Source organism: Oryctolagus cuniculus, chromosome 14 (genome assembly GCF_964237555.1).
Source record: "Oryctolagus cuniculus chromosome 14, mOryCun1.1, whole genome shotgun sequence".
In the NCBI taxonomy this organism is placed as follows: Eukaryota; Metazoa; Chordata; class Mammalia; order Lagomorpha; family Leporidae; genus Oryctolagus; species Oryctolagus cuniculus.
Window position 1 is genome coordinate 2190629 of NC_091445.1, and position 15431 is coordinate 2206059.

At 39.5% G+C, this 15431-nt stretch overlaps 1 protein-coding gene across 8 annotated transcripts in view; it reads right to left on the minus strand.

Annotated features, from left to right (window-relative positions):
• The window catches only part of AP3B1 (adaptor related protein complex 3 subunit beta 1), a 269538-nt gene that overhangs the window by 135787 nt on the left and 118320 nt on the right, over positions 1–15431 (minus strand). For 6 of the 8 annotated variants that reach the window (XR_011381834.1, XM_051837573.2, XM_051837574.2 and 3 more), the window contains 6 exons: positions 13706–13803; positions 11937–11991; positions 11779–11850; positions 8824–8886; positions 6072–6204; positions 834–943 (listed from right to left, as the gene is read on the minus strand). Coding sequence is in view for 7 of the 8 variants with exons in the window: in XM_051837573.2 (XP_051693533.2) it covers positions 834–943; positions 6072–6204; positions 8824–8886; positions 11779–11850; positions 11937–11991; positions 13706–13803 (531 nt within the window). In the remaining variant the exon portion in view is untranslated. The remainder of the gene's footprint in view (positions 1–833; positions 944–6071; positions 6205–8823; positions 8887–11778; positions 11851–11936; positions 11992–13705; positions 13804–15431) is intronic. The other 2 variants (XM_070056312.1, XM_051837575.2) reach the window with 1 other exon arrangement.

Consider the following 15431-nt stretch of genomic DNA (forward strand, 5'->3'; position numbering starts at 1 on the left):
AGATGGTCTAAATCCACCTGGTTCTTTCTTTGTCCTCGTTCTACAATCAGCCATTTCTCTAAAGAGTCCTGGTCCTCTAAGTGGAGAATGTTAAAAACAAAGATCCATCATAAAAAGGAATAAAGTGCTATGTTTTACAAAATGCATGAACCTTGAAAGCATGCTAAGGGAAAGAAGCCAGAAACAAAAGGTCACAAATCACATGACTTCATTTGCACAAAATGTGTAGAACAGGCAAATCCAGAGAGACAGAAAGTAGATTAGGGGTGGCCAGTGGACACTGAGGGGTTTCAGGAATGGGATTTGTTTTTAAGAGATGAAATGTTCTACAAGCTTAGTGGTGACAACTGCACAACTTTATGAGCGTACCAAAATCACGGAATTGTATGCTTGCAAAGAGTGTATTCCTATAAGAAACGGTACTCAAGGAACAAGACACGGGCACAAAGCGCGCTCACTGGAACGTGTACTATGATTTCTGGGCACTCTCCAAGGACAGCACTGGGGGACAGATGCTTGTATATTCACTTACAGATTCACATATGACATACAAACGTGCTTAGACAGCACAAGCACACTCACACGACCCCTACAACTTGCACATAAGACCCAAGAGGCGCACAGCGCATCCCAGGTCTCGCCCACTCCGCAGGCTTTCTTTCCTGCTGCCCTCTCTGATGTGTGAGTTTCTGCTGTAACAATATGAAATCTTAGAGCCATTACTTGAGGCTATTATTTCAGGTCTCCTACTCACATCTCCAGATGACCATTTAACAAAATCTACTGAGTAAAATTCGGCAGAATGCAGCAAGCACCTCTGAACGGATACTCACAGTGATACTGTCCAACAGCTTGGCCATATGTTTAATAATCTCACCATGTTGTGCAGGTCGCATTTGCAGTAATTTCTTTATAACAACCACACTTTCAGCAACAACAACCTCTGAAAAAGATCAAAATCATTTATATTAAATATGCATAATTCAATTAAAATGCAATATACATGATAAAACATGCTTAAGTGAGCAAAAACACTTAAAAGACTCAATAAATTTGGGGGTGAAAAGTATCTGTCTTAAATAGAAGAGTTCACTTTACACTTCAACCTCAGCTGCTGTCTCCTGGCTTCTACTATCCCTCTCTAATCTCGGCTCCGCAGGCCAGGAAAGCAATGGAGCTAACCGGAGAGCAGTGTCTTCAGATTTCAAACTCTGCTCCCAAACGCTGCTCTCTGATTCCCACCAATTATGTAGAGGTCATCAAATACCTATAATCTAAACGTTTTCTTTAATCCACAAGAAAGAGCAAGTTCAAAAACAACAACAACAACTCATTACATGGTACATGCAGAAAACCAAGCAGTGAGGTCAGCGATAGGAAGAAAGGTGTTACAATAAAAGCATCAGACTTCACAGTGACAAGGAGTGAAGTTATGAGCTGAATTATCTTCATTTGTGTCCTAGACCCACACTTGGTTTCATTGCCCAACTCTGTAACCTCAGAGGTTGACCTCTCAAGTAGATCAACCAAACCCCCTTCCGGGCTGGGCAGCAGGAGAACCGGGGGGTGGGGTGGGACACGTGCACTGTTCTCACATTCCTCCACTGAAACTCTCTGTTCTGCGAGAGGCTCTCTCCTGTAGTGTCTGCTAACTTCCTGCACCTCACCCCAGTACAAATGGCAAAGACTTCCTGCTATTGTTAGCTGTAAGCTCCAAGGTGTCACATTATGCTTCTTTGGTTTTCCATAGTACTGTACATACGTTACAAACAGAGCTTAATTAAATTTTCTTTAAGCACCCGATTTAAGTGCCACAGCTTAATATAGCGACTGCTGCTAGAAGGATTAGGGGATTGGGTTATCACACCGACATGGCCAACTGCTAATCTGCAGTTACATTTTTGGTGGCACCAGCAGAGAAAAATAACAATACTAGCCTAACCATCTGACCTTATGTAGAGAATCCTATATAAACTAATAATAATTAGTGTGACCTGATGCCAAAGAAAAAAACCAACACTTCTCCACTTTATAATTCTGACATTTTAAAATAAGGATTCAAAGATATTAGACAGTACTGTGGCACACATTTTAAAGATATATTTTACTATTATACAAAATAACATGATTTGTATCCTATTATTTTTGTTTCTTTAAAATATATGAAGGCACTTCAAAAAGTTCATGGAAAAACGAGTTAAAAAGTAAGTTTATTTTGGTGCAAGGAAATTTTTAAATCCATCAATGAACTTTCTGAATAGCCTTCATATGTAAGATTTCCAGGGCCACCACCTGGAGTCTCAGATGCTTCACTTTCAATCCAGCTCCCTGCCAATGCTCCTGGGAAAGCAGTGGAAGATGGATCAAGGGCTTTGGCCCTGCCAGCCATGTGCGAGACCCAGACGAAGCTCCTAGCTCTGGCCTCATGTAGCCCTGGCTGTTGTAACCATTTCAGGAGTGAACCAGGGGATAGATCTATCTCTTTCTCTGCCTCTACCTCTCCCTTTCTGTAACTCTGACCTTCAGATAAATAAGTAAATCTTTAAAAAGCAAAAATAAACCACCACAATAAACTTATCTTTTAAGTCCATTTTCCATGAACTCTTTGAAATATCCTCATATTTTCTTATCCCTTTAAGATTATAAAAATTTATTATCATTCTAATTATCAAGCACAAGATTTCATATACTTTTTTCCCCCAAAGATTTTTTATTTATTTAAAAGCCAGAGATACAGAGAAAGAAAGAGAGACAAAGACAGGTATATCTTCCATCTGCTGGTTCACTCTCCAGATGGTCGCAATGGCCAGCACTGGGCCAATCCAAAGCCAGGAGCCAGGAGCTTCTTCCGGGTCTCCCACAAGTGTGGCAGAAGCCCAAGTACGTGGGCCATCTTCCACTGCTTTTCCCATTAGCAGGGAGCGGGATGGGAAATGGAGCAGCCAGCCCATATGAGATGCTGGTGTCATAGGCACCGGTTTTACCTGCTAGGCCACAATGCCAGCCCAGTTTACTCTTTCTTCATGGAAATGATAAATTAACTAAATGTAAATAACCAAAAGATAACTAATATTTATATGTTAGTTTACTAAATCTTCTCACAGTAACAGAAGGTAAGTACTGTGTTACTAACGTTTTAAAGAAACAGATACACACACACTAGAATTATACAACTTGGTCCACAATTCAAAATCACAATCAGGTTATCCCATTCTACCTCTAATAATGTTCTGTCTCTATGAGCAGGTATTACTTTTATAAAGACAACCATTTGATGCCATGAAAAAAAAAAAACAAGATAAGTCAGAATGAGAGCCTGGCCTTATCTAACTTACCCTCTAGCAGGAAAACTATGATAGTATTAAAGTAACTACCATGCAAAGCAAACTATAGCTACGTGTGGTTTTCAAGAGTTCGTATACAAAAATCTTTTTATAAACATTGCAATAAAACTAGCCTACGTAAGAAGAAAATGTTGTGCAATTTTAATTATCCACATGCAGAGACAGAACTGGTGATAGGTGAACTATGTATTCGGCATTATTTATGCTTTTATCTGTGTAAGTTTCCTACTGTTGCCAAAGAACACTACAAACTTAGCTGCCTGACAACCGTGAATTTATCATCTTACAGTTGTGCAGCAGGATGTTTAAAAAAGACCTTACAGATCTAAAATCCAGGTTTCCCAGGGCTACATTCCCTGGGAATTCTAGAGGAAAACCAGTTCCCTGACTTTTCCACCCACTGGATGTCGACCTCCTTCTTCAGTCCAAGGCCACCTGCAGCAGTCAGTCACATCACCCTAACCTCTGCTCTGACCCCTTCTGACTTTCCCCTCCCTCCCTCATTCCTTGAGGACTCTTCACGACAATGGGTCAGTCCAAATAATCTGCCACCTCTAGAACCCAATTTAACCACATCCACAAAGTCTCTTTCACCAAATAAGGTCATCTAGTCACAGGACCTGGGCGTCTTGGGGGCCCACTCTCTGCCTACCAAGATGTGGTAATTCCACTCTACTTCCCCTTACGCGGCCTCCTGGCTTCCCCATGCCGCAGGGCTGTAGCTCTTTCAGGGGCACGAAACAATCCCGCGTTCTAACCCTGTCCTAGTTTCTACCTTGTCCTCAACAAAACTTAATGGACCTCCCTGTAAGAAGCACACTTTACTACTGTTCTCATTCTACAAATGAGGAATGCAGTACACGGGTAGCTCAAGATAGCACTGACATCCACAGACAGGCAGCACGGTTCCACGTGGAAGCTCAGGCTGGTAACAGAGTGGCCACTGTATGCGAACACTGCGCTGTCCCTGCTTCTGTCACTGTCTCCTTCCACTGGACCACGAGCTCTGTACGGGCAGCCATGTTTGCTAAGCCAAATAAATACCTTATTAACCCATTCCACATTTATTAAAAACCTCAACTAATTCAAGTCCTCAGAAGACGCTTACTGAGTGTTAGGAAAACTAAAGTCTTCCACCCAAATCATTTTAGTTTACAGTAGATGGCACTAGTTATTCAAACAAATTTTAATAATATGTTAACTAAAACAAATTATCTTAAGCAACTAAATTATCCTAAACTTGTCTTGATAAGTTTTTTTATTAATCTTAGATAATGATAATAGATTATTTTTAGGGCAAACTTCAGCCTGCTTAGAAAGATCTCCCTATACCAAGAAGGCAGAAGCCAACAACACTAAAATAAAAAAAAATAAATAAAAATAAAAAAAACCAAGGCCCAGGAGCATCCAGTTGCTGCCACTGAGGTTTAAAAACACATTATCTGAAGAGAGGATGAAGTATCCATTTCATCACAAAATCAAAGAATCATAGATTCCTATAGCTCAAAAGACCTTACGGATTTTAAAGGAATGAAGTATTTATTTATTCATAGTAATTACTCTTAAAAGTAGACCTTTTAATGGGAAGGAGAAGTGAGTTTGATGCCAGGGATTACTTCAAAACTAAAATTACTATTATCTTCTTTAATATTAATATCCTCACTTTCAAGAAAAACAATGTGTACATGTATGTATATAATATTTACATACAAACTGAATATGGCCAAATGTTAAAATTCATTAAATCTTAAAAAAAAAGATTTTGAGTAAACGCTTCAGTGATAGTGAACTCAAATAATAATAATAAAAAGCTAATGACTTTATTTTCCTTGTTTGTTTTTCCACTCACTTTTGTTAAGCCAGCTTGCCAAACTGTAATGAAGAGATAATTAATTAGGTACTACTGGCTAGCAATGTTTTAACAGGTAGAATCTGGACAATAGAGCTAATTATAAATTGCAGGAAAAAAATTCCTGTTTATAAAGCAACTTTTGATTTATCAAAACCCAAAAGCCTAAACATTAAAATGTCTGTTTAAATGAGTGAACTCTCCTACTGTTTAGGAATGATTTGTAAACAGACGGTATGTAATCACATAATCTACTCGTCACATAAAGTGCTAGGGGAAAACCATCTCTAAAGCCTGTTTTTGCTGGATACTACCTATCAAGTTTTACAGAATGTAGAGCTATGGTTTGGCCTGGAGACATGATGCTGTTCCAAGCTGGTTTTCAAGTCTAGCTCATCTTGAACACAGACATACTAAGTGAATTTCTAGGAAACAACAATCTTGAAGAGGTACACAGTTGAAGACAGCTTTTCTATCCAGCCACTTATCCTTGTTATAATGCCATTTGCCTGCTTTTAGCACCCTCTGCAGGTGAATCAGTAATACGCATGTCGTATACGTCATTAATAAAAAGAACCTTTGTGAAAACGGCACACTAAGATTGATTAGATTATTAAGTAAAATAAGATAAGTATTGCTTGATAAGTAGGGGCAAGATAAGTAATGCTTGATGGTTAATGATGTAACATAATAATACTTTTTAAAAAAATTTCCGGCATGTATGCACTTGTGTGAATTGCAGGTATGCAGGGCTATTTGTTGTGACTGTAGCACCGACAGGGGAAACACAATGCAAGGTTTATGAAGTTACGACTTTCAGAGCACACCGAGAACACCCCAGTCACGAAGCGTCTGAAAGGAGAGGGAACTGGACTTACCGTCCCTGCTGGACAGCAGGCAGACCAGGCCACTGAGGCACGAGTCGCTGACCTCTGAGATGCTGCTTGCACATCTGCCGACAGTCTGAATGGTGGCTGCAGCAAACTGCTTGTCCTGGCTTCTCACATACGTCTGAAAAAGCATCTCAGTGAGTTCACACTCTGGCGTTATCAACTGAACCAAAAACACACTGCATTTAAAGCCTTGTCGAAATATGCATAAGAAGTCTAGAATGCACAATCTTTGTACAAGCACAACGAAGGTCCGGCTGATGATTTACTTTAGTTTTGCTTCTGAACTTAAAGATTACGTGCCTACAGAAGAGGCACATTTTCAAGCCAGGCTCATTCACCTGTGGCCACAGAGGCCTGGAGCTTCAAAACAGATAGTGGGGAGCAGTCACCCAAAGATAGCAATTAGTTTAAGTGCAAGGTTGAAAAGATGATGAGAACTCTCTTTGGAGGTTCCAGTTCATTTAACCAGAGGCATCTGTGAATCTATGAGGAAAAAACGGTCACTTTTTCAGACACTAAAAGCTGGGCAAAAAGTAAGAAAAGGACCAGTATGCTGTTGACAAACATCTGATTTTCAAAATAGTATCAGAATGGCTGTAAACTAACAACAGCTACAGTAAGCACCATTTCAATAAAGACCATCCCAACTAAATACAATATATTTTAAAGAGATTTACTTTAAAAGCATTTTTAAAAATTATACTAAAAATGGCATATTTAAACTTAAAAATAAATAAATCAATATACCAGCAGAAAGGTAAAAGATGTTCACAAAACTTTTAACAGCCCTAAAAAACTTCACTTTGGTTAAAACTCTCCTAATTTAAAAACTAAGTGTCCATTGTTTATAGACGTGAATGTGCTTTTAATATGAGCATCTATATTTCAATTGTTGTATCACATAAATGGGGTTGAAAATCCCATTCTCAACCGAATTTTTCAAAAAGATTATCTACTTATTTTGAAAGTCACAGTTACAGAGAGAGGGAGGGACCAAGACAGAGAGAAAGAGAGGGAGGTACAGAGAAAGAGAGAGAGAGAGAGAGAGAGAGCGAGCGAGCGCACTGGCTCTCCCATCCGTTCACTCACTCCCCCACACTGCCGAAATGGCCAGCACTGGGTCAGATCAAAGCCAAAAGCCAGGAATTTCATCAGGTTCTCCCACATGGGTGGCAGGGGCCCAAACACTTGGGCCATCTTCCGGTGCTTTTCTCAGGCCTCTAACAGGAAGCTGGATTGGAAGCAGAGCAGCCAGGACACGAACCGATGCCCACAAGGGGGATGTCAGCATGGAGGCGGCGGCTTTTCCCGCTACGCAACAGCATCAGCCCCTCCACTGAAATTTTTAAAAAGACTTTCCAACATCAAACGAAAAGTACACAATGTAAAGTGAACAGTATGGTTATCTAATGTATTTAAATGGGTCAACTAAATGAAAATGGGTGGATAAACCCAAAATTACCTTACAAATATACAAATTTTGGGGCCAGCCCTGTGGCAAAGTGGGCTAAACCTTTACTGCAGCACTGGCATCCCATATGGGCACTGGATCATGTCCTGGCTGCTCCTCTTCCGATCCAGCTCTTTCCTATGGCCTGGGAAAGCAGTCTCTCTCTGTCTCTCCCTCTCAACCTCTCAAATAAATAAATAAAAACCTTTCAAAAAATACAAATTTTGTGAAAATGCTATCAAGATGAATAAATGTTGAGGAAACAAATTCTGTTCCATGAAGGCAAAACCAATTGTATTTAAAACCATTCACAAGGTTTACCCAACTTCTCCAATTAAAAAATAGACCTTAACATTTGGACAGATTTCCTACTCTCCTCAAAGCTATTAAAAACCAGTACATGATTTAAACACAGACATAAGTTGTCTATCTGGCAGTGATAAAAATGAATATGTGTGAAGAAAGATACATTAAGAGTCTGACTTTCAAAAATGAGTCTCATTTAACATCGTGACATTAGGTAACTGGCTCACCGATGTTCTTAGGTGGGCCAGTGCACATCCTCTATAAAACGAAGCAGTTCCTCAACACTACTGAGACTTCCTTCTGACACTCCCAAGAAGGGTGGCGATGGCAAGGATGCCCAACGAGATACCCAGGACACGAGGAAGAGGAAAACTGGAAACGCTACAAGATTCCTACAGCTGTGCTCCAGGCTTGGGTGCTCACCCTCCCATTACAAAGGGCACAACGTCCGTGAAGTAATTCTGGAATACTTTTTGAGGAAATACAGGCAGGAAACATCTCAACATCCATCAGCACACGTGATTTAAAAGTATAACAAAACAAACATAACAATTTTAAAAAATCATGGTAAGCAAGTATGAACTTTTTTTAAGCTACACATGAGGACAAGGGGACAATTCTAAAATAGTGATAATCCAATCAAGCAGGGTTAACCGGGTAAGAAATGAAGCTATTTTCACGAGTGCGGATTATAAAAAAGGACTGCTGATGATGATGACACAAAGAGGTAGAAACCTTACCAGGAAAAATATCAAACAGCTATAAACCAAATACTTTCAAATTCTATGAAAACATGGAAGGATATTATCTTATTTTCTTTAAATATTAAACTTGTAGTTCATGTTCACTCTTGAAAATTTACACATTTCTTAGTTAACAACCTTATATAAATCACTATTTAATTTACACAATCATGTATTTCTAGAGCCTGAAAGATGTAACATGTTTCAGAAGCGATGTTATAATTAACACTGCACAAACCTGAAATTCTCGAAGAAGAGTTGATACGTTAGCTTCGTTTGCTAAGTTTGTCAAAATTTCTAGCTATAAAAAAAAAAGGAAAGTGAACGTTTTAAAAGAAACAAAAAGATGACTTAAATAGACCCTGGCATTTAATTAGAAGTTAATTTCTGGAGCTGGCTTTGTGGTGTAGCAGATCAAGTTGTTACTGGGTGCCGGTTCTGAGTCCCAGCTGCTCCACTTCTGATCCAGCTCCCTGCTACTGCACCTAGAAATGCAGTGGAGGACGGCCCAAGTGCTGTAGCCCGTGTCCCGGGCGGGAGACTTGGAAGAGGCTCCTGGCTTCCACTTCGCCCAGCTCTTGCCATTGTGGCCATTTGGGGAGCAAACCAGTGGACAGAAGACTTCTCTCTGTCTCTCCCTAACACTGCCTATCAAATAAATAAATCTTTTTTTTTTTTAAAAAAAAGTTATTTTATATTTTTTAAAATGTCATACTGTCACAAATATGACAAGGTATATATTCTGGTGAACTCAGTCTGTCCCCTTATGTCAACACAGACTAGATCATTACACAGTTCTTAAAAAATAATGAGGAAAAGAAGAATCCTACATCTTCACTAATTGTCCCAATTTTACAATCTACATTTAATAAACCTAAATAAATCAAGGTGTCTTGAATCTTATCACCTATTAAGAAAGTCAGAAAATAATTTAACTTCCATGTAATTCCCGTTTGTCAGATACCAATTAATTCTCTCCATGTATTCTCCGACATCCTGCCATCTCAAAACTTTTGACATTTTTAATTTCCCCTACTGGATTTATAGGTGTAAGAAATGCCCAATTAAAAATCCATCTCCAGCCGGCGCCGCGGCTCACTAAGCTAATCCTCCGTCTTGCAGCGCTGGCACACTGGGTTCTAGTCCCGGTCGGGGCGCTGGATTCTGTCCTGGTTGCCCCTCTTCCAGGCCAGCTCTCTGCTGTGGCCTGGGAGTACAGTGGAGGATGGCCCAAGTGCTTGGGCCCTGCACCCCATGGGAGACCAGGAGAAGCACCTGGCTCTTGCCATCGGATCAGCGTGGTGCGCCGGCTGCAGCACGCCGGCCACGGCGGCCATTGGAGGGTGAACCAACGACAAAGGAAGACCTTTCTCTCTGTCTCTCTCTCACTGTCCACTCTGCCTGCCAAAAAAAAAAAACAACAACAACAACAAAAATCCATCTCCAATGAACTTGATAAAAATACTTGCTCCTATTAATAAAAACTAAGTAATTAATCTGAAGACGCAAAAAAAGAAAGAAAAAGGGAACAGAAAAAAGATGAAGCAAGAGAAAACTAAAGCTAACAGCTAAACATAAACAAGCTAATGTCAATTACTGCATTAAAAGTAAATGGTCTAAACACTCCAGATAAAAGGAATAGCCCAAAGGACATTCTTTATACATTCTGGTTACAAGTCATCCATTCTGCTCTATGGAATGGGAATACTGTATTCCAGATTATGGATGGCTTGTCATTTTACTTTTTTGAAAAGATTTATTTATTTATTTTCAAAGGCAGAGTTACAGAGAGAGGAGAGAGAGATCTTCTACCCACTGATTCACTTTCCAGATGGCCACAATGGTCAGCACTGGGCCAGGCCGAAGTCAAGAGCCAAGAGCTTCATCTGGGTCTCCCCCACGGGTGGCAGGGGCCTAGACACGCGAGCCATCTTCCTCTGCTTCTCCCAAGCCGTTAGCAGGGAACTGGCTCAGAAGTGGAGCGGCTGGGATGCAGCGCCCACATGGGAAGTGGGTATTGCAGGAGGAGGCTTTACCTGCTATGATACAATGCCAGTACTCGCTCATTTTATTTTGATGAGAGTATTTAACTTTCTGAACAATTTTTTTTTAATTTCAAACACATGGAAGAGTTACATATCTAGTACAAGGAACCATTTTGTTTTTCCTGTGAAAATCAATCTGATGCCACATCATCACCTAACACTTTGGTGTGTACGTCCTATAAATCAGGACATGTCCCACAGAGCACAGCACAAGTCAGGCCGTCAGGAAATTAACGTCAGTGTATTACTTCCAGGCAATTATCACTATACACTCAGGCTGCACTAACTGTCCAATAATGTATAATGAAAGAATCTTGCCAATATCACATACTGTATTTACTTGTCTCCTTCAACCTCAAACACTTCCTCATTCTTTACAACTTCATGATCTTGACACCTCAGATTACAAACCAGTTTTTCTGTAAATTATTCTTCAATTTTGGTGTTTCAGTTTTTCTGATTCAGCTCAGTTTCCATGTGAATAACCTATTCTTCCAATTTGTATTGAATAGTTCATCTTTTCCCCTTTCAGGCTGTAATGTACCCCCTATTATACAGTACATTTTCCTATGTGTGGGTGGGTTTCTACACGTTTGGATCTATTTAAGTTACTTGTCTGTCTAAATATCACATTGTTTTAATCTCTAAAGCTTAGTATTTCCTAACTGCACTGAACATCACTTATCATCCCCTGACCACAACACTCTTCATGAATCCCTGTGTTAGCATAAATTCTTCTTCTCACCTACTCCTATCCCTTAAATCTCCAATTAGTCTACCAACAGCAAAAATATTCACGAAAATGTCATTCTTTTAACATCCACTCAAACACTACCTTTTCCAACCTCCCAGAGAATTTATAAATCCCACCTTTGGTTTCACTAGCACTTAATTAAAATCTCGGTATCACAGTAATAAAATACTTATATAACTGTTTAATTCAATGGTGTGGGTAGTATGTCTTAATTTACATTAACACAATGTAGCACAGTAACTAGTAAAATAACACAGATCGGAAACTATAAAGAAAATCTTCAACTGTATGTTTTCTGAAAACCAGAATTCCACATTGCAGACGCTAGAAGCAGTAGCACTATCTCTCCGAATTACAGTGTGTGAGAGCATCAGACGAGTGAGAGCACACATACCTTCAGTGTTTTAATCATGGTGGGATCAGTCGACCTAACATAGAAACTCTTCAGATATGGTTCAAACATACCCTAGAGTACAAAAATAGACACGTAAATACAATTGTATATTAATGTGTTCATTTGACTCTTAATTTATGTCCTCACGGTGTACATACCTTTCTTTGAATTGACATGGTTGCTATATTTTGTAGGACAATGTATTGCACTTCCCTAAAAATTAAAAAAAAAAAAATGTTTACTGGGTATATTTTCAAATTAGTAAACAGTGTAATAATGAGAAAGCATCAGCAGTGTATTTCACAGTGAGTGGAACTCTTAAAAGTAATACTGAAAAGTTTTTCATGAGTGTTAGATATTTATGTCTTCTTTTAAATTCATTTTCCCCATAAAGTCCTAATAGATTAGATGTATTAGATGTGATCTGCCATGAGGGAGAATTCAAATCATTTTATAAAGTTATACTTCTCATCCAGAAAGCCAATGCTGCAGCTGCTCTGAACACATGCCAAGAAGGCATTTTCGCAGTCAATGGTTAAACATGACCATCGTGTTGAGAAACACTCTGAGACTTAAGGTTTATTCTGTCACTCAGCCCTACCCAGAGTGAAAGCCTAGTTAAAACAGTTGTCATTGTTTTTATGTCCAAACATCTAATAAATGAAGTTAATCTGATACAAGGCTTCATGACAGAAAGACCTATTCCAGACCTGCTATTCTTTACATCAGTCATAAGAAGAATAAAACAGAAAAGATGGTTAGGTGGAAAGACAGGAAGGACAGAAACACAAAAAACATATCATCTCACTTGTTGTCCCAAAATGGCAAAAGCCAGTACTAGATAAGCAAAACCTTTTAATTAAAAAACAAAATAAAACTAAGTATTGCAAAATATCTAAAATAGCTGAGGTAAAGTTATTCTAGAACACAGAAAACAAAATGAACAAAACTCTTAAATTTCAAATTACATGTCAAGGGAATACACTGTCCTGAACTACTGATTTGAACACCTAAAATTAAAGAATGTGGCATGCTCAATCTCTTTATCTATACGAAGCTAAAGGGTACACAATTCTTTAAAAGGAGCAGCTTTTAAAAATATAGTACTTTTAAAAAACAGATAATCACAAAGGGAAACACTTCAACTTTATCAAAAAATAATTGTCATAAATTATATAACTTACCATATGATCTGCTGTACACAGAATTATATACAAAAAAGTTAATATGATTGTATTTCAGTATGGTTTTTCAGTGTATCCAGATTTATCAAGACTCCCGGACATCATTATTGTCATAGCTGTCAAATATGAGTACCGAGCTACTGGTGACAGCATATTGTGTGTGGAACAAAATATTTTTAATCTATTTGGCCTTGTGGTTTAAAAGATTTCAATATTCACCACTAAATTTGAGATAAATTTTATATAAAGCCTTTAATGATGATCCCTTAATCATGAAACCTTACTGATAAAACAGAGCTATGTATTAAATGCTCAAAAGTGCTGAAATTTCACTTCTGAAGGAACATAAGAGAAAAAACATGGGACAGGCCTTCGGTACAGCAGTTCAGATGCTAGCTGGGATGTCCACTTCCCACACTAGAGCATCTAGCTCCGCCTGATTCCAGGCTCTTCCTAAACGGGCACTAGCAGAGACAGCAGTTACGTCCCAAGCACTTCAGTTTGCCGTCCATGTGAGAGACCCAGAAGGAGTCTCCCTCTCCTGGTTTCGGCCTGGCCCAGCTCCAGCTGTGGCAAGCATTTGGGGAGTGAACCACTGGATGGAAGAACTCTTTCTTTGTGTCTGTTTCTGTCTGTCTCTGTTTCACTGACTCTCTCTCTCTCAAACAAGTACAAAATAATTTAAAAAAAAATTAGCAAAATTTACCATTGAAAGAGGACACACACATGAAGTTACAACCTACCTATTGCTACGAAGCAAACGCACCAGTGACTTAGAAATCACGCCAGCCTCAGATTTTGGTGAAATGTGCCAATACAGCTGAGCAACTGCCATAACAACCTGCAAGATCCAAGAGGAAAGCAATGGGAGCGGTGAACACAGGCACACGCGACAGGTCCCAGACACGTCCCGCTCCACGCTGCAGGAGGGCTGTGCAGTGACACGGACCCTGTTACACTCTGTATTGAGCTGAACAAGTAGGCCTATCCCCAAAGCTGTGTCTGTCCTCAGAGTGTGATCTTAGGAACTAGGGTCTTTGCTGATGTTATTAAGATAAACATCAAGATGAGATCATGTGAGATTAGAATGGGCCCTAAATCCAGTGACAGTGTCCTTCAAGCAGACAGAAGACAGACACAGAGAAGGCGGCCATGTGAAGATGCGGCAGAGACTGGACTGAGGTTCTGACAAGCCAAGAAATGCCACGGATCAGCAGCACTACCAGAAGGCACTGCCACTGGTAAAACTAACCCAAAAAAAACCCCAAACCCCCAAATTAGTAGAAGGAAGGAAATAACTAAAGTTGGAGCTGAAACAAATGAAATAGGGATTGGCAATAAAACAACCCGGAGGCAAGGGTTTGGCCTGATGGTTGGTACCAACTGAGACACCTGCATGCCACATTCAGGCACCTGGGCTTGAGTCTTGGCTCCACTCCCCATGCCAGCTGCCTGCAAATGCACAACCCATGAAACACCATGTGGTGGCACAAATAGCGACACCTGACATCCATGTGGGAGACTTGGATTGGGTTCCTGACTCCTGGCTTTGGCCTGGCTCCAGCCAGCCCAGCACTAGGGAATCAATCTGCAGTTAAGAACTCTGTACCCCACCCCTCTCTCTTCCCTCAACCCCCTCCAGAGTGAATCTGCAGATAAAGAGCTCTGTTTGCCTCTCTGCTTTTCAATTAAATAATTAAAAAAAATACAAAGAACAGGTGAAACAAAAAACTGGTTCTATGAAAACATGAGACTGTCCAACCTTTAGCTAAACTAAGAAAAGGAGAAAGTAATAAAAGAAAACCAGAGATAAAAGAGGATACATTACAACTAACACAATAATACAAAGGATCATCAGAGGTTACTATGAGCTGTTATACATCAACAAATTTGATAACCTAGTAGAAGAGGAGACCCATCTGACAGATGAGCAGACCAAAAAAATGAATCCAAGAAATTGAATATATACGTAATAGGAATGCCATGAGAGAACAAGCAGGCAGGCAAGAGAAACGAGAAAATTAAGAGGAAAATATCTACAAGTAAAAGACAGATCTAATATTCCAAACAGAAGATCTATACCTCTAAAACCAGTGGAAATTTGCAATAAAATCTCTAAGAATTTGAGAAGAAAACATTGCAACCCAGTAATTCTACTCATTCTTTTTTCACAGAGAAAAAGAAAAACCTTTTGAAATAGGCACAGTCACAAAGAATGCCACCTACATTCTTTTCCTAAAAGAAATGCTCCTATAACCTGAAAACAAACCAAAAACCCAGAGACCAAGGAAGACACCATTTTTTTTTTCCAAGAAAAAATAAAAAAAGAAACTTGGGGCAAACATAAATGAGAGAGAGATCACACCTAAAGAACTACTTTTAATAGGGTGATGACATTTAAAATACTGTGCTTTGCAATGAAAAGGATGTAACTGGAAACCATTATACTTAGTGAAATAAGCCAGTCCC